Below are 23,647 nucleotides of genomic sequence, written 5' to 3'. Positions count from 1 at the left end.
TCAGATAATCTATATTAACAGGATGTGAAGAATTAGAGGTCTGAGGAGGATAATAGCATCTATGTATGAGTAAAATCTATAGGGGGTTCATTTTCTTGGAGCTCTTTTCAATTTCCTTGAAAATAATCTGCATAATCTTTACCAGAGTACCTAGTAAAAACAGAATCAGAGTGTGGGTTTTACTTCTTTCTCCTTATGGTTCTCATTGGCAAGATACTTAAAGCTTAAAATGTTCATGCTAAAACGATCCTTGAGATCATTTTACAGGTGAAGAAACTGAGTCTAGGAAATGAGTGACTTGATGGTGATAGACCAGCACTCAGTTCTCACCCTCAGTCAGTGCTCTTTGCATCATACACTGAAATATCGTCATACACTAAAATAAATCTGGTGAGTTGTAAGGTAATTCCAGCTTCCCACCTTTTTTGCTTTGGGGCTTTCTCCCTCCCAACATTTAAAAGTGAAAGAAATTTTTAGGGGAACTTGACAAATCCCCATACACGTTTTAAAAACTTTAAAGGGAACCAAAGCACTTATACAATCTAGAAAGGCTTTGAGTAATTTGAAGGCAATTTTGTGTGTTTCTTTCTCTGTCAGATAAAGAATATGAATTGTGATGATGAACTGTATTATTCTTAATTCATATTTGGATTCTTTTTTTTTTTTTTTTTTTTTTTTTTTTTTTTTTTTTTTTTTTTTTACCATTTATATGTTTTCAATATTTACTGAAAAATACTTAGCTTCAAACTGATAATGAGTTTCTTTTTTGGTAAGATAATTGATTGTTTAATAGACAGTGGTCTTATTTTAGGGAAACTATTTTTATAATATCTATATGGATACAGAATAGGACTTTAGTGGCCACTGATCACCTTCTTTAAAGTCAGAGTTCTGTATCTTTTATGTCTCTGGTTCAGTCTACTCCACGAACACATATTAACTTGTGTAGAGGATTATTTCGGGAATTGTACCAATATAAAGACTGGGTTCACTCTTTAAATGATTGCCAAACTTTCTGGGCCTGTACTATGCCATGTAACCATCTATTTTAGGAAGAATCTTATTCTTTAATTAATCAGCATATAAAATATGTCTCTTTCGAAGACTTTTTAAATAGTTACCAAATCTTATTGACTGTGCATACCTGTTCCTGTTTGAAAAAGAACTAGAAAAATACAGATAAAATATGCTAAAATGTTTGCATGGAAGGTCCTTTAATCAGCTAAGTACTTATACAGCTTTTCATCATGTGACTAGGACTTCTCTTCCTCCTGATGACTTAAATCATATTGCTGTTTACTAAATGACTATCGTTCACCGTTTTTGAAAATTATGTTTATTATTTAGCCCTCAGCAGACATTTATTGTAAATCAGCTGTGTGCTACAGACGACTATTAGGAATATTAAAATAACAAGCAACCTAAGTGACTGAAAAAAGGGTTTGGTTAAATTCGTTCATTCATTTATTCATTCATTTGTGAACTCTATTTCTTGGCTGTCTTCTTTGAGTTAGGCACTTGAGATTATACTCTTGAGCAAAAGAAGCATACTTTTTTTTATCTCATGGGAATTACAATTTAGTGGAGAAAACAGTAAAATTATCACACAGTCACAAATTATTATAGCTATAGGAAGTGTTTTGAAGAGAGAGGCATAAGGGTATTGGAGGGGTTATAATGGGAGGGCCATGAGAGAGGTTACAATGGTAGGGCCCAGCCTGGTCTGAGACTGGAGTCAGTAAAATGATGCTGTAGAAGTTTGTCCATAGCACGCAATATATGCATAGTATTATTAAGGGAAAATAAATTGCAAACCAGTATATACAGCATGATTTTATTTATATATGTAAAAATATACAAGTACATAGGAAAGTATAGAATGACATGAAAATGTTAACAGTGTGATTAACTGTTGAATTATGGATGTTTTAATTTTATACTTATCTCTTTTTTTCTATTATCTATAATCAATATATATTACTTGGGGTAATGAAAAAAATTAAAAGAATAAAAAGACATTTGTAGCCCCTGTCCTTGAAGACCTTGCATTCTAGTGGGAAAGACAAAATACATAGATAAATTATAACAGTTCAGTGTTGGAATGTCATTTAAAAATGTTTTCTATTGTAAGCTGAGTGACTCCACTTTCTTGAATTCCTAACAGCAGGCTGGTGGGGAGAGGAAAATAAGGCAATTTGATGGTAGTACTGGAACCACCATTGTGTTAGTTTCCTAATGTTGCTGTGACAAATTACCATAAACTAAGCAGCTTTAAACAACAAAGTTCCATAAATCAGAAATTGAAGCAAATTCATAGCTTTAAATAACAAAGTTCTGTAAATCAGAAGTCTGTGCACAGCATAGCTTAGCTGGTTCTCTGCTATAGATTTTGAAGGCTAAAATCAAGGTGTTGGCAGGGCTATGATTTTTTTTCTTGAGATTCTAGGGAATGAATCCTCTTCTAAGCTCATTCAGGCTGTTGACAGATGTAGTTTCATATAGCTGTAGGACTGAGTTCCTATCTCCTTGCGGGCTATAAACTTGGAGTCATTCTCAGCTTCCAGAGGTAACCTGTATATTCTGTAGCATATATTCCATGGCTCATGACTCCCTTCCTCCAGTGTAACTGGGTCAGATTCTCAGTCTTGAATCTCTCCCCTTCAGGGCAGCATCTTGGTTACAGGTTGTACATGTGGGTTGAAGACTCTCAGCCAGTGACTGGGGATTCAGGGACAGGGTAATGTTAGGCAGAATTTTGGAGCCCCAGTTAAGCGTAAAGATGCGAACTAAATTTTCAGAAGGTAAATTTATGGAGATTTCATGGAAAATATTTTTGTCATATTTTGGGGGTTCGAGGTAGGGCTTGCATTTTATTAGGGTAAAATCAAGTAAAGTAGGCTGTGGAAGGATGGTACACATAATGGTGATTGGAAAAAGAGGTGAATAGATGGTTATGAGGGTTCAGGGACTGAGAGATGGCTCCAGAAGCCCATCTTCTGGTGAGGACAGAATTCTGATTAGAATGCCAAGCTTGGCTCTCATCAGCTGAGGAACAGTATGGCTTGAGTCTATAGGATGGAATTCTTGCTGGCCATCCTAAAGCCCAGGGAAGACTGGTCCACACAGGAAGTTGCTCCCGACTCTATCTTGTGGAGTTGTAGAAGCTTAGATGAAGAGATTTATGCATTTGTCCATTGGACTAATGCTTAAGTTTTACAGAGTATTCTACCTACTTGTTGTCATGGTATTCCTCAGAGCAGCCCAATAGATCACCTGCTAGTTCTCACACTTAGGGATAAGTTTAAAAAAATGGAGATGCTCTAAGCCTTGGACGAATTTGGCTTTGCTTTGAGGGAAAGCACTCCTCTCTCTGTTTCCTGTCAGTACTCTCTGATTCTAACTCTAAGCTACTACCACTCCTACTTTAGCATAAAGTGAAAAAGAGCAGCCTAGATAGACACCTCACATAAACTTGAATTTGAGAATTTATTTACCTCAATTTACAAGCATTTGGAAATAGTAACATCTGTGATGTTCTAAATGAAAACTTACTGTATTATTTATATAGGTTTTTTGTTTGTTTGTTTTTGAGATGGAGTCTTCCTCCGTCACCCAGGCTGGAGTGCAATGGCAAGATCTCAGCTCACTGCAACCTCCGCCTCCTGAATTCAATCAATTCTCCTGCCTTAGCCTCCCGAGTAGCTGGGATCCCAAGCACCCGCCACCACACCCAGCTGATTTTTGTGTTTTTATCAGCGATGGGGTTTCACCATGTTGTCGAAATCTTGACCTCAATGATCCTCCCTGCCTCAGCCTCCCAAAGTGCTGGGATTATGGGCGTAAGCTACCGCACCTGGCCTATACAGTTTTTTTTTTTTCCCCCCTAAACTTTCATTCTCTCTCATGGAAAATATTAGAAGTTGTAAAGATGCTAACTAAATTTTCAGAAGGTAAATTTGTGGAGATTTCTTTGGAAAACATTTTTTGTCATATTTTGTGACCACACTACTCTTTAGCCTAAATTTTTAAACTCTTTACAAAGATAACATCTGTATTGCTAGTGTAATTCTGCCTTTAGCATAATACTTGCTGTGGAAAATACTGCTACAATTTGAAAGAGGAGATTCAGCTACATACCTTAGAAAATGCAGGAGTTGAAAGAATGTTTCACCAATTGTAAATAGGGAAGTGAAAAACTGTTTAACAGAACTAGATGACATGTATGCAGCTAGGCGGCAAGGAAAGGATGATTGGTTTTTCTCCATGTTGTTTGACTAGGTGTGTATTTTGCCATGTCTAAGTTAAACAGCTGATACAAATGTTCAATCTCAAGTCTCACTACTTGAGTTGGTTCTCAAAGCTTTAGTCTAAAAGCTTTAGTTATTGTACATGAGCTCATAGACAGTGACCTTTGTAATTTACTTCAGGTAATTATTAACTGCTTCAACCATGAGTCTGATACTCATTGGCTTGCCACCTATTCCTGTTTACCTGGATGTGAGAGTTGAGGGCACCTAAGAAGTTAGAGGGCACACAGTCCACACACAACCATCATTATATCTGACCCCAATTGCAAGATTAGGGGTCCATAAAACCACCTATTTCCCGGCAAATAACTTGCCAGGAAGACTTACAGAACTCATTAAATGCTACTATACTCATGGTTATGGTTGATTTTTAGGAAGGATATAGAGTGAAGTCAGCCAACAGAAGGAGCGCATGGGGTAGAGCTTCCATTGTTGTCTCCCTTGGAGAGAGTGGAGTCAGAACACAGTACTTTCTCGGTATCAATATGTGACAATACACAGTGAGTGTGGCTAACCAGGGAAGCTCACCTAAGCCTCAGTGTTCATAATTTTTGTTGGGACTCCATTACATGGCTGACTCAGTCTCCAGTCTCCAGCCCCTTGGGTCAAGTTGATACCATGTGATCCCAAACTCCTAATCCAAACAACATTGTTGGTCTTTCTAGGGTGCTTGACCCCCACCCTAAATACTATGTGGAGTGGTCTATTCTGACCCTAAAAGACATTGTTAGATGTCTGCCATGACCCAAGAGCACCAAGTAAACAAAGACACTCCTATAAGGCTTAGAAATTAACACCCAGAAGTGAAGGGCAAAGTCCAGATCTCTTTCTGAGTAATGTTAAACTCTTACTACACACTGGGGCTCATTAGATTAAATTGGATTTTGTAAAGTCAATTTTCAGGAAGAAATTTTAAAATATTTTATTTTATAGTTTTGTTGAGTTATAACTTACATATAGTAAAACTTACTGTAAATAGTTATCAAACTATAAAACATACAGTAAAATATACTGTATATAATTATCAAACGAAAGTTTAATTTGAATTTTGATAACTATATACAGTCATGCATCCTCCATCACAACCCACACTTCTTTCGCTCTTAGAAAATTATCTTATGCCTCTTTGTAGTCAGTCCTTGCCTTCATTCTTGTCTCTAGACAACCACCGATCTGCTTTTCATAGTATAGTTTTGTTTTTTCTAGAATGTCATATACATAGAATTATACATTATGTAGTAATTTGTGTCCGCCTTTTTTCAACATATCACAATAATGCTACTGAGATTCATGCATGTTGTTAAATATATCAGTGGTCAGTTCCTTTTAAATTGCTAAAAAGTATGCCATTACATGGATATAACACAGTTTATCTGTTCACTAGGTTTTTGCTATTTGGGTTATTTCAATATTTAACTTTTTTTTTTTACTATTGTGAGTAATACTGCTTTAACAATCTGTGGATGTGATTTTATCTATTTCATTACTCTTGGATAGTTAGCTGTGTAGCACTGAGATTGCAGAATCATGTGGTGAGGATGTTTAACTTTAAAAGAAATTATCAAGCTGTTTCCCAAAGTGGTTGCGCCATTTTACATTCCCACTAGGAAAGTAGGAGGGTTATATTTGCTTTACTTCCTCACAAGCATTTTGTATTATGAGACTTTTTGTTATTTGTTATACTTTATTTTATTATTTTTTTAGAGATAGAATCTGTGTCGCACAGGTTGGAGTGCCATGGCTATTCATTGCATGGTTATAGCGTACTACAACCTCGAACTCCTGGCCTCAAGTGACCCTGAGGCTCCCAGATAGCTGGGAGTATAGGTACAGATCACCATGCCTGTCTCTGTTCTTTTTATTTTTAGCCATTCTAGTTAATTTGTAGTGGTATCTCAATGTGGTTTTAATTGCATGTTTCTAATGACCGATGATGTTGACCATCTTTTTAAGTGCTGGTTGACTATCCATCTATTTTCTTTTGTGAAATGTTCATATCTTGCACATGTTAAAACAAACTGGTTAGTCTTAATGAGTTATAAGCACTAAATCTGTATACAAGACCTTTGTTAGGTAAGTGTTTTGCAATTATATATATATATATATTTTTTTTTTGCCAGTTTAATATAACTCTGGTTCTTTTTTTTTTCCCATTTATTTATTTTATTGCATTTTAGGTTATATTTTCTAATCTTTGGTTTGCTTTTTGTTTTCTTAATGGCATCTTTTGATGAGCAAAAGTTTTAAATTTTGATAAAGTTGAATTTGTCCTTACTAATAGCTCATTTTTTCTGGTGTCCTATCTGATATATTATTGCCTTGCCCCAAATTCACAATTTTTAATGCTTTCTTCTGAAAGTTTTTAAGTTAGCTCTTATGTTCATATATATGATTCATTTTGATTTAATTTTTGAATCTGCTGTGAAGAAAAGGTCAAGGTTTACTCTTTTTCTTCAATACAAAAATACAGTTATTCCAGAAGCACTTATTGGAAAGACTGTCGTCCCCATTGAATTACTTTGGCACCTTTGTTGAAAATAGATTTTATGATAGGTTTAATGGAATGAAAGGAGGCTGATGGAGTTTCTAGTAATAGCAGCTACCAATATTATGGAGAAATAGAAATAGCATACCTCAAATTAAGTAAGCAAGAACATCATCTTTTTAATAGCTCTATTTTAAATAACTAGTAGCGGCAAATCATAAGAGATAAATAGAATATGTATAGGTGATTAGAAAGAAAAATAATACTATTTGCCAATGACCAGGGGCTATAACCTGGAATGTTTAGTAGATTCAACAAAAACATATCTTGAAATGAAGTGCTTAAATTATAGGTTATAAAACAGATGCCTAACTAAAGTCAGTCATTTGTCTTATCAGTGCACAGAAAATATAATGAAAAATATAATACCTTGTTTTATTAAAAAATAAAATCTAACAAGATATATGTAGGACCAAATACAGAGAGTTATAGTACTTAATTTAACAAAATAACAAATAAGAGAGATATAATCTACTCCTGGTTGAGTAGTCTTAATATAGTAAAGATGAGAGTGCTAACAAAGTTAATTTATAGATTTAATACAGTACCAGTTAAGATCCCAGTAGGATGTTCATTGAACTTGATTGATAGCATAAATCACAGAGTAAAAAACCAGGCAAGAATTTCAGAGGGTAAGTGTTTTTACATTGTTTCTCATTCACAAAATAATTTAAAAGGATTAGAAGTAGGTGCATATATTATATAACAATGAAATGGGAATAAAAAAGATCAGGAACTACACAATGGAAGTGGAGAAGTGATGAGACCAGAAATCTAGGCTAAGTGTAGTTACTGACATTAAGCACTAAATTAGCTGTGAACCTTCAGTTTTATAAGCCGGAAGGGAAAAGCATGGTTTCATCAGAGGTTGCACATCCCAAATCCCCTAGGCATACAGTATAAATCACTTACATGGGTTGGGTATAAGACAACAGAAATGTTGGACAGTCTGAACTTTATATGTGTATGCCCCATATGAAGGAGATAGCTGCTAATTGGGGTGAGTTTTGCCATGTGAGTAGATGGAGGCAGTGATGCTAAGTTTTCAAAAGAAGCCGGAAGTCTGTCTGTGAGAAGAAGAGTGTATCAGTCTTAGGATTTTTAAATGTTGTCAGTTAGTATACTCGCCAAATAAAAGGTGGGAGTGAAGGGTTACTCATTGTGTGAGTAAAGATTGTGTATCTATAGTTGTTATTATCTAATTAATAATTGTGTTACTTAGAGGAGAATAAAAGGGGGATTGCCATTCTAGGGCGAAACCTGTTCCAAATGACAGTAACAAGACTACCTGGACACAGGTTAATAGCAATGATGGAAACAAAATAGAAACAGCAGAAATAAAAACTGTGAAAGCAATCAGTGTTTAACAAAAAAACGTGGGTTGAGTGATATTGTGAAGAAAGCTATATTTAGATCTATTTTAATCTCATACCATGCAAAATAAGTTCCATGTGGGTTAAATATTTTAAAGTGAATATTCTACTTTGTATAATTGAATATTCTACTTTAATGAATAGAAATTATACTTTGTAAATTTCAATGTTATAAATGAATATTATACTTTGTATAATTTCAACAATTGATATATGGTTAAAGCAATAAAGAAATTAAGTAAGGCCAGGTGTGGTGGCCTGTGATCTCAGCACTTTGGGAGTTGAGGTGGGCGGATTTCCTGAGGTCAGGAGTTCAAGACCAGCCTGGCCAACATGGTGAAACACCCTCTCTATTTAAAAATAATACAAAAATTAGCTGGGCATGGTGGGGGGCACCTGTAATCTCAGTTACTCAGAAGGCTGAGGCAGGAGAATTGCTTGAACCCAAGAGGTGGAAGTTGCAGTGTGCCAGGATTGTGCCATTGCACTCCAGCCTGGGCTACAGAGCAAAACTCCGTCTCAAAAACAAAAAAAAAAAGAAAGAAATAAAAGAAACAAAATTAAGTAGTTCCAAGGTAGGCATGTTTGATTATCAAAAATTTGATTCTCTGATATAAAAGCAATACAATGGGAACAACATTCAGTTTTTCTATAATAGGTAAGATTTTTCATGCAATTGGGGATGTATCTGTATGGGTAGATCCAGTAGGCAAATATCAAAGGACAGGTTACACCGTTGAAAATAACAACAATAATGTTTGGCCTACAATCTTCATTTGTAAAAATGAAAATAATAGCAGTACCTCCTTGGGCGTTTTAGAAGCCTAAGATCATAAATCATGTATACTCCTTAGCACAGTGCCTGGTACCATGAACGTTAACTGCTGTTTGTTATAAACATCTTCATTACCATCATCCAAAAACAAGCTTCAAAATTACTTATCAAGGGTTCTTTCCTTTTAACCTAAATGAGGAAAGCATAGCTATTTTAACCAACTGTTACATTTATGTAGTTTACAAAGCACTCTCACATATTGTCTCATTGATTCTCACTATCCCTGGGAACTGTTTAAATTTTTTCTCAGTGGAGGCTTTCAGGGTTCACTCTTTTATAGACACAGCTTGGTCTTCATCATCACCCTTAATTGTTCTACCTATAAAATCAATTCAGAGTAATTAAAAAATTCCCCACTCTCACCTTGTGCTTCTCTCCATCCATCTTGCATTTCATGTCCTTTTTTGCCCACTGCAGCCATTCTTTGACCTCTAGTCCTTTGACTCCAGTACTTTGTCCCAAGTGCTTTTTAATTTTTCATTTCTGAGACAGAATCTTGCTCTGTGGCCCAGGTGGGAGTGCAGTGGCGTGAGGTCAGCTCACTGCAACCTCCGCCTCCTGGGTTCAAGTGAATCTCCTGCCTCAGCCTCCTGAGTGTCTGGGATTATAGTTGTGTGCCACCACGCCTGGCTAATTTTGTGTGTGTGTGTGTGTGTGTGTGTTTTTTTTTTTTGTATAGATGGGGTTTCACTGTGTTGGCCAGGCTGGTCTCAAACTCCTGGCCTCAAGCAGTCCATCTGCCTCAGCCTCCCAAATTGCTGGGATTGCAGGCATGAGCCACCGTGCCTGGCCTGCAAGTTTTCTTTTTACTCTACTTTCATCCTTGTTTTTTTGTTGTAATATAATTTTTTCATAATGTTGTGACAATATCTAGTATATATCTATGCCTTACTCTGTCTTACTCAGAAATTTGAAAGAAATCTATGATAGACAAAGGATTCCAATGGACATTTCTTCAAAGCCAGTATATGAATGGTTAACAGGCACATGAAAAGATATCCAACATCGATAGCTATCAAGAAATGCAAATCAAAACCACAATGAGTTACTGTTTCACATCTACTAGAGTAATTATAATAAAAAGGTAGTTATAGATGTTGGTGAGGATGTGGAGAAATTGCAGCCCTCCTACATTGCTTCTGGGAATGTAAAATGGAATAGCTACTCTGGTAAACAATATGACAGTCTGTCCAAATATCAAACATAGAGTTACCATATGATCCAGCAATTCCACTCCTTAGTATCTACCCAAGAGAACTAAAACCACACGTCCCCACAAAGACTTGTACATAAACGTTCATAGCAGCAGTACCATCTAATAGCCAAAAACAGAAAACAGCACAAATGTGCATGAACTGATGACAGAATAAATAAAATGTGTTATATCCACACAATGAAAAGTTATTCAGCCATTAAAAGGCATGAAGTACTTACATATAACATGGCATGGATGAACATTGAAACTGTTATACTACATAAAAGAAGCCAGCCACATCCTGTATGATTCTGTTTATATGAAATGTATAGAATAGGCAAATCTATAGAGACATAAAGTACATTAGTAGTTGCCTAGGCCTAAGGAGTAGGGGTACATGGAAGATATTCACTTGTTTTCAGTTGCCTATAGCAGAATACCTGCAACTGGGTAATTTATAAAGAAAAAGGAATGTATTTCATATAATTATGGCGATTGAGAAGTCCAAGATGGAGGGTCTACATCTGATGAGAGCCTTTTGCTGGTGGGGACTCTGCAGAGTCCTGAGATAGCTCAGGGTATCACATGGTGAGGGGGCCAAGTATGCTAATATGCTAGGTCACATCTCTCTTCTTACAAAGCCATCAATTCCCCTCCCATGATAATCCATTAATCCATTAACAAGGGAAGAGCTCTCATGATCTAATCACCTCTTAAAGGTACCACCTCTCAATATTGCCACTCTAGGGATTAAATTTCAACATGAGTTTTGGACGGGACAAATATTAAACCATAATAGATGAGAAGTAATTCTAATGGATGTGAGGTTTCTTTTGGAGGTGACAAAATGTTCTAAAATTAGACTGTAGTAATGGATGAACTCAGTCAGATATACTTAAAAACAGTGACTTGCACAGTTTACACAGGTTAATTTTACAGTATGTTAATTATATTTCAAAAAAGCTGTTAAACTAAAAGAAAATGAAATTTCTGGCCATTGGCTCATGATACATATTTCTCAGTCTGAGTGCTGGAACAAGCTGATTTAGGAATGTTCTTCCAAGTTATTGGACTAGGTAGAAAATTGTTTTTTTTTTCATGTGGCTCTTGTGGAATGTTCTTTAATTTTTTTTTTTTTTTAAGAGACAGGGTCTTGCTTTGTCACCTAGGCTGGAGTGCAGTGGTACAACCTTAGCTCACTGCAGCCTCAACCTCTTGGACTTAAGTAGTCCTCCTGCCTCAGCCTTCCAAGTAGCTGGGACTACAGGCGTGTCACCACATCTGGCTAAATTTTGTATTTTTTTTTTAGGGACGGGGTCTCACTATGTTGCCCAGGCTAGTCTCAAACACCTGGCCTCAAATGATCCTCCTGTCCTTGTCTCCCAAAGTACTGAGATTGCAGGCAACAGCTAATGCATCCAGCTAAAGTTGTTTTAATTTACTTTCTTGCCTCAGTTTATTATAAATATCATTTATAATTTATATCAGTTTATTATATATATCATTTGCTATAAGTGACTCTTGGTTGCCATTCTGACAATTATGTCTCCCTAGTACATAGATAAGGAAGAGACAGGCATTGTAGCTAAATAGGAGAGTCATTCTTCCCCTATGCTTTTCCAGTTCCATGCCTTTGCTTTGCAATGTTAGTATCTACTTTGGCTCTTTCGTCATCCTACTTTTTACTTTTAGTTTTCATCTCTTTGGAGGCCTTTGACAATCTCTTCAAAACTATGAAGTACAAAGTCTGTATTCAGAAAAATACATGTGAATATGTACATCAGGTTTTGCTTATCATTTCTGGAGGCTCACAGATTTCACTCAGGCTAAGAATCTTAACCCTTCACACTGACTTAGGTTATCTTATGCATTCTCAGGGGCAAGTTACCATTTATATGCTGATTGTTCCAAAATCTGTATCTCCTGTCCAGATTTTTCTGCTAGAACTCTACAGCCAGCTGTATAGGTCCATATGGACACTTCATAGGCACCTCCAACTCAAATTGTCTAAAGTTGGAACATCATCCTTGTCCTTCTGTACTATGCTCCTCCTCCTGTGTCCCCTATCGTACAAAATTGAGCAGGATTCCAAACCAGAATGTCCTAGCCATCTTGTCTGAGATGCTAAGCATTATCTTTAATATTTTCCTTTTCCCCTACATAGAATCAGTCATCAAGTTTTCTTCGTTGTGTCTAAATACTTTTGAAATCTGCTTCTTTTTATTCACATTTCCACCCTAGTCTAAGTCATCATTTCTTAATAGAAATTTAGTAGCCTTCTGACCAGTCTCCTTACTTTCCTCTTGCTCACCTTTGATTCATTCTGCACATTGCAGCTGGTGAGCTCCCAGTGGCTTCCCAGTGTCTTTAAGATGAACTCCAAGCTTTCTAACATCTTTTCTTTTTGGATATGGAGTCTCACTCTGTCGCCCAGGCTGGAGTGCAGTGGCGTAATTTCAGCTCACTGCAACCTCCACTTCCCAGGTTCAAGCAATTCTTCTGCCTCAGCCTCCCAAGTAGCTAGGATTACAGGCTTGCACCACCACACCTGGCTAATTTTTGTATTTTTAGTGAAAACGGGGTTTCACCATGTTGGCCAGGCTGGTCTCAAACTCTGACCTCAAGTGATCCGCCCACCTCGGCTTCCCAAAGTGCTGGGATTTACGGGCATACCATTTAAAAGGTCCTACATGATCTAGCAACAGCTTGTGTTTCCAGCTCTCTGTCTTTCACTGAAGTTCCTACCAACCATCCTGACCATTTTCTTATTCTTAGCTGTGCCATGATCCCTTTCTCCTCTTTGCCTTTGCCTGACCTGTTCCTGCCCTGTTCCCGCCCCCTTTCCTCCACACTCCACTCTTACTCATTCTTTAGGTCCCAGCTTTAGATATCCCTTCCTCAGGACATCTCTCCTGATTTTCCATTCGTGGGGTGCGTTTGATGCCTCCTCTATGATCCTGTTTTCCCTGCTCTGGCACTAGCACACTGTAATTGTCTTCTTACTCTCTGGATTGTGAACACTGAGAAGGGAAACACTTATTTGTGTGGTCTTATGTATCACCATATCTTTGGTAATTATTTAGGACTACACCTGGCAGAATAGGTGTTTAATAAAATTCTTTTGAATAAATGAGAGTATTTCCCTGTTCCTGAAATGACTTCTTCCCTACCTTCAGTCCACTCTGGCCGCACTTAGCAAAATCTTATATAATTACCATCTGTTTATTAACTTAGGAAATAATTATGCAGCAGCTTCTTTATTCCAGGCATCATTTTAGGCACGAAGGATATAGGGATGAATTAAGTAGTCAATTATCTCTGCCCTGTTGGAGTTGATATTCTACTAGTGGCAGTAGAAAATAAACAGATAAATAAGTAAAATATACAGTGTGTGAGCCAGTGTACGTCCTGAGGAAAAACAAAGCAGGAAAGATGAAGGCACATCAGAGTAGAAAGCTGGTGTTTTAGACAGGCTGGCCAGCAAAGCCTTCACTGAGAAGGCGTCCTTTGAGTGAAGGCTTGAAAGGAGGGAAGGAGCTAGCTCTGTTGCTATCTAGAGAAAGAAACCAGGCAGATAGGCAGTGCAGCGGCCCCAAGGTGAGAGTGTGCCGGGTTGCTTGAGAAACAGAAAGGAAACCAGTGGGAGACCAGGGGAAGATGAGGTCAGAGAAGTACACAATCTCTGAGTATTGCTCTTAGTCTGATCCTTGGGCTTCCTCTACAGTTTAAAGTTATTTTCAGCTCTCAATGCTGTGAATTACCAGAAAGGACCATGAAAGTTTCTCTTCTTAGCAGTTGCCTGTGAATCAAGGTCTACAGAAGTGCTGGCAGAGGAAGCTGCCATCCTGTTTAGAATTCGTCTCTTTGGGGGTTGGTGAGATGCATCCTTAGGTTTTAGTTTTAACAAGTGGCAACTCTTCCTTAGGAGATTTATGCCTCTTCCTAATTAGGATTGGGGAAGCAGTGGGAAAGGGGCACGCCCCTGTCATCAACCTTATGGGTTGGGTTTCTTGGGTTTCACCAGCTCTGGTGTGCTGCCCCCATAGTTCTGTCCTAATATAACAGAGCTCTTCTAGGGGCATTTGCATCCCACCCCAGATGAGATGACTGGACTTGCAACCCGACGCCAGCCCTCTCGAAATAAGAGGCCTCCTCTGGGCAGAATTCCACTGTGGGTGGAGTACAGATCTGCAGGGCTCTCTGTAAGCCTATGTTTAGCAATAGCAAGCCTCTACTAGGCTGTCATGGTTTTCAGTTTGGTATGATTCACTCACGGCAATGCTCTCTGTGGAAAGGGACTATAAATTGTAAATTGATATGAGGTAATAATTGGAAAAATGATCAGACTCCATTTTTATTCCCCTCTGGGGAAGACACATGTCAAGAATCACTAAAACAGAAGGTGATGGAGGGATTTTTCAGCCAGCTTTCCGGCTTTAGTGCCGCAGTGCTTCCATCCTGATTAGAGAGGAGAGCAGCCAAATTCGGCAGGAGGCGGCCAGCAGACCTAGTATCTGCTTGCCACCTTTTGCTCCAAAAAGCCTTGTTGCAGAGTTGCCATGGCAGCAGGAGGCAATTTAATGGCAAAGGCTCATCTCTGGAGCAGCACTGCTGTTCCCCAGCCATTCTCTGTCTAGCCTTCAACTGAGGGGCTGGCCATACCAGGGTATCACTGTTCCGTGGCCATTGAGTGCATGATGACTAATGGAAGAGTTTTAAGATCTTCCAGAGTCTAAGGATGGCAACATCTTCTATCCCCTGCTTCTCCGTGGTGCATAGCTCTTTGATGCCCCATCCTATAGTCGACTTTATCAGATTATTTGCAGTTCCTTCAATATGCTTTTTCATGTGCTTTTAGACATGCAGTTTCCTCTGCCTAGAGTGTTCCCTTCCCCATCTGTCTGGAAAATTCCTACTCAATTTCAAAATGTGGCTTAGATGCTGCCTCCTCCTCCTTAATGGTTTCTCTAACCCCTTATCCTCCCATGCAGAATTACACAATTTCCACTGCCATCTCAGCCTTGCCTCCTATCACATGGTTTTAAAATGACTGTTTACATTTGTGTTTGTTCTTCTCTAGACTGTACTTACTTGTATTCAGGAACTGCATTTTATGAATTTTGTATCCAAAGGATCTAGCCCAGGAGTATACACCTACTGATGTTTGTTATAAATGAAGTTTTTCTTATCATCCTATTTAATTCCTGTCATATGAGTGTTGCATACCATATAGAGTACAGCCCTATACCATGTCCAGGTAGGGTTTTGTCTGCGGGGGAATCCCAGAAGATCTCACTGATTTAATCAGCTGACTTGACTGGTCTGTAACTCACTCTCCTTTACAGTTATTCTCACTTTCCAGTTTGAACTGAAAAGTTAGGTTAGTCACCTAGCTTGCCAGTCAGTTCCCTCATTTGTTAAATTAGGATGTTGTGAGGGTAAAGCCTGCGATGCTTTGTGACTCAAAGTAAATTATTGGTGAACCTTATTTTCTTTGCCTTCCCCTATCTTCAGTAAAGAAAGTAAAAGCAAAACAGTTGAAACGAGTTGTAAACCTTCTGTGGCATCATATCATTCATTTTCATGTTCTTGCTCTGAGCACAGCTTTAAAAGCCCCTTCTTTTTGTGGCACTTACCCTTTTTCCTGAGCTTCAGTGATTTAATGTCCCACCTTTGCCTCATTGCCCTGTTTTCGTCTTTGGTGCATCTGTCCCCCTCATTCACTGTGTAGACAGAGCATTTTATTTAGACATCTCTCCTTTTCCTGCCTTTTGGGATAATTTGTTACTGTATCTCAAAAATATCCATTTAAAAATAAACCATTTTCTCTTCCTCAAATAATTTCTGGAAACCACCCCAACTGTAATATATACATATTTACATGCCTTACCTGCTATCCTCTGTAATGTTTGCTTTGCAGTTTGGTCTGAGCATTTTTCTCCATTCCCATCTAACTTTTAAGTTCAAAGTTTACTTAGGGTGTTTTGCAATTTCCTTTGCAAATGTGTTTCTGTATCAGCCGATCATGCTATGTGTGTGTCGTATAGGCCAGTGCCTGCAGGTGTCTAGGCTGTTTTGTTTATAGAGTATTTTTCTCTTACTGCTTCTTGTCTTTCATTCTCACTTTTGGTATTTTATTTATTCCTGTTCCTTTAAAGGATGTGAAACTTAAACAACGTTGTATTTAGGTTACTAATAGGCCCAGTAAAAGATTCACTGAGGATAACAATGACAAACTTGCTCTTAACTTAGGTTTATGGATTATCTGTGATATGGGCTCTCCACCTTGGCGACGGAGTAGAGAAGCACAAGGTATAGAGGCCAAGACACATAATCAGACAGGAGAAGCTTTCTCAAAATGGATGTGCCACATCTCTTTCCTGATTCTGTTTTGGGAGTAAAAGTAGGCAGATATTGTGTGTTACCCTCTCAGCTGAAACATCTGTCGTTTTCATTGACTTACAATGACCTCGTTTGACAATGCTGTGCTTATTTAAGATTCAATTGTTTGTTTCGTTGTCAAAACATAAGAACTATCACACACAGTTCATTTACTTTAAAGTGAAAACTGAAAAACTAATGTAAGCATTTATTTACCTGGTTAAGGAAATTTTCAAATCAAAACGCAACAAAGTACAGTTTTAATAAATCATAAATTGGTTTGATAGAAGCACTTTGCCCCCCTGTAAATATTTAGTTAAATATGAATTAATTAAAATATAATTAAGTGTATGCATGTTGCCATAGATTGGATGAACTTCAGAATGCTGGAAGCAGAATATTCAAAATTAATAGAGAGCAGTTAAAAGTTATTAATGATTATTTGTAGGAAATATTTTGAGAATAGTGCAGAATAGAAACTGAAACTCAGCATCAGAGATACTAGGTTTGAATTCATGGTTTGGAACCTACTAGCTGTCTTGGGCCTGGTGTTAGGCCTCAGGGCCTCAGCTTTAACATCTGTGGTGGTGATGGTCCTTACCTCACACAGTTGTTGCAAAGATCAAAGAAAGTCTTGAATGTGACAATGCCTAATACCTATGTACCCAACAAATGTTAATAGAATCTGAACCTAAGATCAAGGCCTCTATGTTATTTTTAATTTTATGTGTGTGCATTTGGATATGTGAAATGCATAGAGAATTAAGCTTAATATGTTATTTTTTCTTTCTTTCTTTCTTTCTTTCTTTTTTGAGACAGAGTCTTGCTCTGTTGCCCAGGCTGGAGTGCAGTGGCGTGATCTTGGCTTACTGCAACCTCTGCCTCCCGGGTTCAAGCAATTCTCCTGCCTCAGCCTCCCACGTAGCTGGAGAATATAGATGCCTACCACCACACCCAGCTACTTTTTTTGTGTTTTTAGTAGAGATGGCGTTTCATCATGTTGGTCAGACTTGTCTCAAACTCCTGACCTCAAGTGATCTGCCCACCTCAGTCTCCCAAAGTGCTGGGTTTACAGGCGTGAGCCACAACACCTGGCCAGCTTAATATATTCTTAGACTATGGAGAGCAGGTAAGATATGGAGTGTAAACATGTGATGTATGTGAGTGTGTATTTTTTGAAGATACCATTTCAAATAAGTTTTTAGATCTTTTCAAACTATATACATGGGCTAAACAAATGTGCAGTATTAATTTGACAGTGTTGTAGCCATGGGGGCATTCTTCTCACCCTCCTGTTCTTGTTTTCCTTGTGCTGGACCTGTTGTGGGGGCCTACTTAGTTCTCAAGGGTAATTACCTTACCCTTAGTCATGAATACTCCTACACAGATATTTTATTTCTAAATGAAAACTGAATGTTAGTATTGTATCCCTGTTTTATGCCCATATAAGAAAGTATTGCATTTAGTTCCTTACTATGAAATGTAAAATGTGTGGAAAGCAAATAGTATTCTTAATGATAAAGACTTGAATCACTGAGTGCCTACAATGTTAGGTACTTTATGTATAGTATTGGTCATATTACAACAAACTATAAAATAGGTGATATGTAGTTTTTAAGATAAGGAAACTGAGGCTCAGAAGAATAAATGTATTTTCCAAGGTCAGAGAACTATTAGAGAGAACCAGAAAGCAAGTTCACATTGGTCTGACAAAAGGAAAGGATAAGGTTGCTGCCCATTCACTAGTATAGATCAAAGGACAATGTTTTTAGGTATAAAAAAAGTTAGAAATATAATAGGGATACGTTTGCCCTTGGAGAAGGCAGAAGCCTGCAGGACAGACAGTGCATCTATTCTCAAGAGGTTGTCATTGATCCAGCCTAGGCCCAGCAGCAAGGCCCTGGCAGCTTCTGGACTTTTTTTTCTTTTCCCTAAGCTTCTTTTTCTACTGTGATGTGATTTTCCCAGATGGTTCTCAAGGCATTGCTCATCACTTAGAACTGTTTCCTCAATGCTTCTTTCCCATCCCAGTTCCACTGCCCACCTCCCACCCCATAGAGAAACACAACAGAATTACTATGAGAATTAAAAGAGTTAATACATGTAAAGGATTAATACAGTATCTGAGAAATAGTAAATCCTCAATAAAATTGGCTATCATTTTAAAAAGTCTTTATCATTAAGTATTAGGACAGGTGCAGTGGCTTATGCCTGTAATCCCAGCGCTTTGCGAGGCCGAGGCGGGTGGATCAGCTGAGGTCAGGAGTTCAAGACCAACCCGGTCAATGGGATGAAACCCCATCTCTACTAAAAATACAAAAAGTTAGCTGGGCGTGGTGACACACACCTATATTCCCAGCTACTTGGGTGGCTGAGGCAGGAGAATCGCTTGAACCCTGGAGGCAGAGGTTGCAGTGAGCTGAGACCACACCATTGTACTCCAGCCTGAGCAACAGAGCAGAACTCTGTCTCAAAGGAAAAAAAAGTATTCTTAGTAGTAATGGTGGTGATGATGGCAATGGTAGTGATGATAGTGGTGGTGGTGGAGTAGCTGTAGTGGTTGATTCAAAGGTTTTATGACACATTTCTCAAGGTTCTCAAGGTCCTGATTGTTCCCTGTCCAAGATCTTCAGGCAATTCATTATACAGGGTCTCCGGCATAGACATGCTTAGTCAGATGCCCAGGATAGATGAAGGGAGAATTACTAAGGTCATGCTTGTTTCCACTCAAAAGTTGCCAGAAATAATTCTCTGTATCAGCCATGGAAGCAGTCCACAAAACCTACTTCTAAACCACATCTTTCTGCCTGGCTTTTTTTCTTTCCTTCTGTTTGTATAGACAGAACATTAACGGGTTTGGAGTCACTGATAGGATCATATATAAAATTTTTTTTGCTTTTTAGTTTGGTAAGTTATACCCGACCTTCATGCTGGGTTCCCAGTCCCCTTGCTGTGCTGAAGTGTTCAGTGTTACTTGATCTGCAAAGGCCTCTGTAGTAGTCCTCCCACCCTCCGCCTTTTCTTCCTACTTACTGTTTTTTTCCTGGTATCTCTTTATATTTTCCATTTCAGCATATGTATTGACTTTACCTTTTCTGCTTTTCAGTTTATTCGCCTAATTTTTATATTTGGTTCTATTTCCCATTCCAGATTTGAAACTCACACAGAGTTTAACTGTGTGAAAGGCTATTGACAGATGCATGATTTTATAAAACTTCTTATGGACTCAGTGGAATTGAACCCTGGCTGGAGATTCTTAACTGTTATTTTAGGTGGAAGCATTCCTTCTTGTATTCCCTTCCTTGATCTGTAATATTGTACTTAGCTTATCTTTGAGAATGTTTAGCCCTTACTTTCTCTTTGAGCAGATGTTAACATCTATAATCTTTATCATCTCATCTACTTTATAACATTAAAAATACTTGCTTTAGTGTGCTTTCTAATTAATCTTCCCTTTCCTAAAATATAAATATACAGGACTTAAAGGGTATAATTTCAGTCTTGGGGATTATTTTGTCTATCTGTAATGGACAGTATTTAAACCATTAATAAACAGTATTTACTGGAGTTATAGCAGTTCAAAAGTAATTTGCATTCTTTCTAGAAGATGTGGATTCCAAAAGGTAAAATAAAGTAAATTAAAAATCCCTTTATTTTAACACCTAGAAATGACTGTAGTTGAAATGTTGGTGTATTTCCCTCTAGTCTCCATTTAACTTTATATATTCAGTTGTATATCTTAATTGCTATATATAGTATATATTCATTTTTGGAATTATATAATTCTGTTTATATGAATTATATGTAATGAATGAATTACACTTATTAACTAAAGTTTACAGTTTATATATGAACTGTAATTCATGCTGTACTAGATAGCAGTATTATGATATTCCAATAATTTTTTTGGTGCAAGTTTGACAAAATAAGAAAAAATTAATGATTTGAAGAAAATTAAAATAGATGATTTCTGATTATAAAATTTTCATGTGCACATTACAAACACTTAAATGTTAGAAAAATAGATCATGAAAATTATGATCCTATGATTCCCCTATTCCCACTGTTAACAGTCTGTTTATAAGCAATTTTTAAAAAATGTATTCATGATGAAATTTTTATTGTGGAGGAATGTGGAATAGATGTTCTTTGCCCTAGGCTTAGCCAAATATGCAGTGACCCACAATGTGTTTTGTGAAATAATATCGCAGTTTTTTTTCTCCATGCTTTAGGTATGTATTCTTTTTGGATCCTTGCAACCTGGACTTGATAAACCGGAAGATTAAGTCTGTTGCACTGTGTGTAGCAGCATGTCCCAGGCAAGAACTGAAAACTCTGAGTGATGTTCAGAAGTTTGCAGAGATGAATGGTGAGATATTAGGCCATCTAAATCTATGTCCTGTCACTTTGTTCTCTTTGTTAAATATAAATTTTCCCTAGTGTTAAATAAATTATCAAGCAACCTTAGAGAGTTGAAGTAATTTTGGACTTTCTTGCTAAAAGATGTTATAGTCACCCAGGGAGCTGTTAAACTCCAGATTCCTGGGCCCATCCCATGAAATTCTGACTGAGTGGGTCTTTGCACTCTGGAAATTTGTATTTTTTTAATAATATCTCAGGTGAATTTGATGTAGTCTGTTGAGTATTTGGAAATTACTAAACCACTCTGTGTAAAATTTGTTTTTTGTTCCTCCTTCCCAAGTATTGGTTGAAAGTATTTTAATTCACTTATATACATACATATATATGTAAATAAAAACAAATTTATATATTGAAATTATGTGTGTGTGTGTGTGTATATATATATATATATATATATATATATATTTACCCCTGGTTAGCAAGGTAACTATATATATTATAGGAAATTTGAAAGGTTCAGAAAAAATAAGTAGAAATTAAAATTCCACCATCAATACTTTTTCACTGAGTCGGTGTGTATATAATTTTGTGTTCTGCTCTTTAAATTTAATGTAATGTCATAGATCTTTAAGAATAATTGTGAGAAACTTTGAGGCTAAACATATGAGAATTAGCTGAGAAAACTAACATTGTTTCCTGAAATTTAGCTCTGTTCTCTTAGGTTTTTTATCTCTAGGTACCATCCTCAGGTCCACATGATTTGCTTCACTTCTCTTCAGAGAATAGTTTTTTTTTTTTTTTAACCACCCTTTGTAATTTTTTTTTTTTACATGTTTTTAAAATTCCTTGAGATTTTATGCTTGTATTTAGTGTGTAGGAATCCTCAGAGCTGCGTTGGTCCTACCCAGATCCACAGGCTAGTGCTGGTTCTTTGGAACAAGGACTGACCCAAGTATCCAGTGGGTACAACTTCTAGCTGGGTGGACAGACAGGCTGGAATCATAGCTCTGCACAGGGTAGCATGGCTCCAGAGTCTTTCAGTTGCGGATCCTAGCCTTCTGAAGGCAGGGGGACTGCAGCCTTCCAGGCTGGCAGTATCCCTGTTCCATCATTCCATGCCCTCATCGTAGGATAACATGGATTGGTTTGGGTCTGGATTCCAGTGCTGACTTTGTCACTGACTGGTTCTGTAATGAGGGCAAAAGGCAAAAGTTCTCTGAGCCTAGGCTTCCTCTTCTGAAAAAATGTGGATTAAAAATAATACTCCCTCATAGGTTGCTGTGGAGACTAAATGAGATGATGTGTGAAGAATACTGGATGCTTGGTAGGCACTGAATAAAGAAGTGCTAATCACTCTTTACAATCTCATTTTTTATTCCCATATGGTATCCCCACATGTGTTGTTGCTGAGCCTCACAACTGTCAGCCTCATCATTATAAGGTTTCTTAGGGAGCAGTGAACCCTTCCTTAAGGGGTTTTCCAGAATTTTAGACAGTGTGAGTACACGTAGTATACTCTGACAGGTGGTGTGGTTGAGTGGTTAAAAGTATACGCTCTGGAGTCCAATTGTTTGGGTTCAAATGTTGCTCCTACCACTTACTGACTGTGAGACCCTGGGCAAATTATTTGACTTCTCCTTGCCTCAGTTTTCCCATCTATGAAACAGGGACAATATTCGTACCTAATATGCTTTATAGGATTGTTATGAGAACTTGATACATGAACAATTCTTAGAACGGTATCTGGCAAATGTCAAGTTGCCAAGAAAAATTACTGGCTACTGCTATTATCATTATAATTATTAATAATATTATTCCACCAACAGAATGTAATAGTCTTTCTGCCTCCGGTCTCTCTCTGCTTTTAGCTCTCTTATGTACTGCTGCCATATTAATAGTCCTAGAGCTTCAATCAATGCTAACGCCTTGCTCAGAAATCATCCATAGTAAAAAATAAAAGCCTATATGTCTTATATTGTCATTCAAAGCTATGATCTAGTCATGAACTATCTTCCATCATATCTTCTCAAACCCACTGGATGTGAGTCTTGCTACCTTGAACCTGAGCTGTCATCTGGAGGGCTAAAAGAGAGCTAGGTCTTTGTTGGCTGTGTGGCCTGCTGAGATGTTCCCTAGAGGAGAAATGCCCTATGCTCCCCTGCTGGTATGCTTTGTTTCCAGGCTGGTATCCTTCTAAGTGAATATGATACTGACTGTGGCCTGTTCGGGTCTAGTTAAGAAGACACTCCTGGTGGGTTTTACAGTTTTGTATTTCTTGCTGTGTCTTGCACAAAGAAGTTGTTCAAGATGTCGTCGTGAATAAACATGATTTCAGAAAACAGACTTCTTAAGTTGGTGCCTAGCTACACAGGTACCATTAGGCATTTGTGCCAGCTATATGAGTAATAATAAGGTAGCCATAAAAAATGACAGCATCAAGAAGTGCAACGATGGAGGATGGAGAAGACAAAATTTTAACAGGCAAATAGAAAAGTTGTAAAATTATATCAGAGAGAGCACCTTTGGTACAGGGGCCTTAATGCCTTATTTAAGTAGCAACCCTAAGTTGAAATTTCTAAATTTCTCAAAAGAACCTATGCTGTTCTTTGAATTGCTGACTAAAAACTAGACCTGGTAAGATTTAATTCC

General features: G+C 37.6%; 1 protein-coding gene across 5 annotated transcripts in view; it reads left to right on the top strand.

Annotated features, from left to right (window-relative positions):
* The window catches only part of SLC44A1 (solute carrier family 44 member 1), a 184,704-nt gene that overhangs the window by 69,132 nt on the left and 91,925 nt on the right, over positions 1–23,647 (top strand). For all 5 annotated transcript variants that reach the window (XM_017527757.1, XM_017527756.1, XM_037738225.1 and 2 more), the window contains one exon: positions 20,869–21,005. In XM_017527757.1, the coding sequence (XP_017383246.1) occupies positions 20,869–21,005 (137 nt within the window). The remainder of the gene's footprint in view (positions 1–20,868; positions 21,006–23,647) is intronic.

This window comes from Cebus imitator, unplaced genomic scaffold (assembly GCF_001604975.1).
Source record: "Cebus imitator isolate Cc_AM_T3 unplaced genomic scaffold, Cebus_imitator-1.0 Scaffold51, whole genome shotgun sequence".
NCBI classification, from domain to species: domain Eukaryota; kingdom Metazoa; phylum Chordata; class Mammalia; order Primates; family Cebidae; genus Cebus; species Cebus imitator.
The sequence above is the reverse complement of the archived record's forward strand: the minus strand, read 5'-3'. Positions and strand labels throughout refer to the sequence as shown.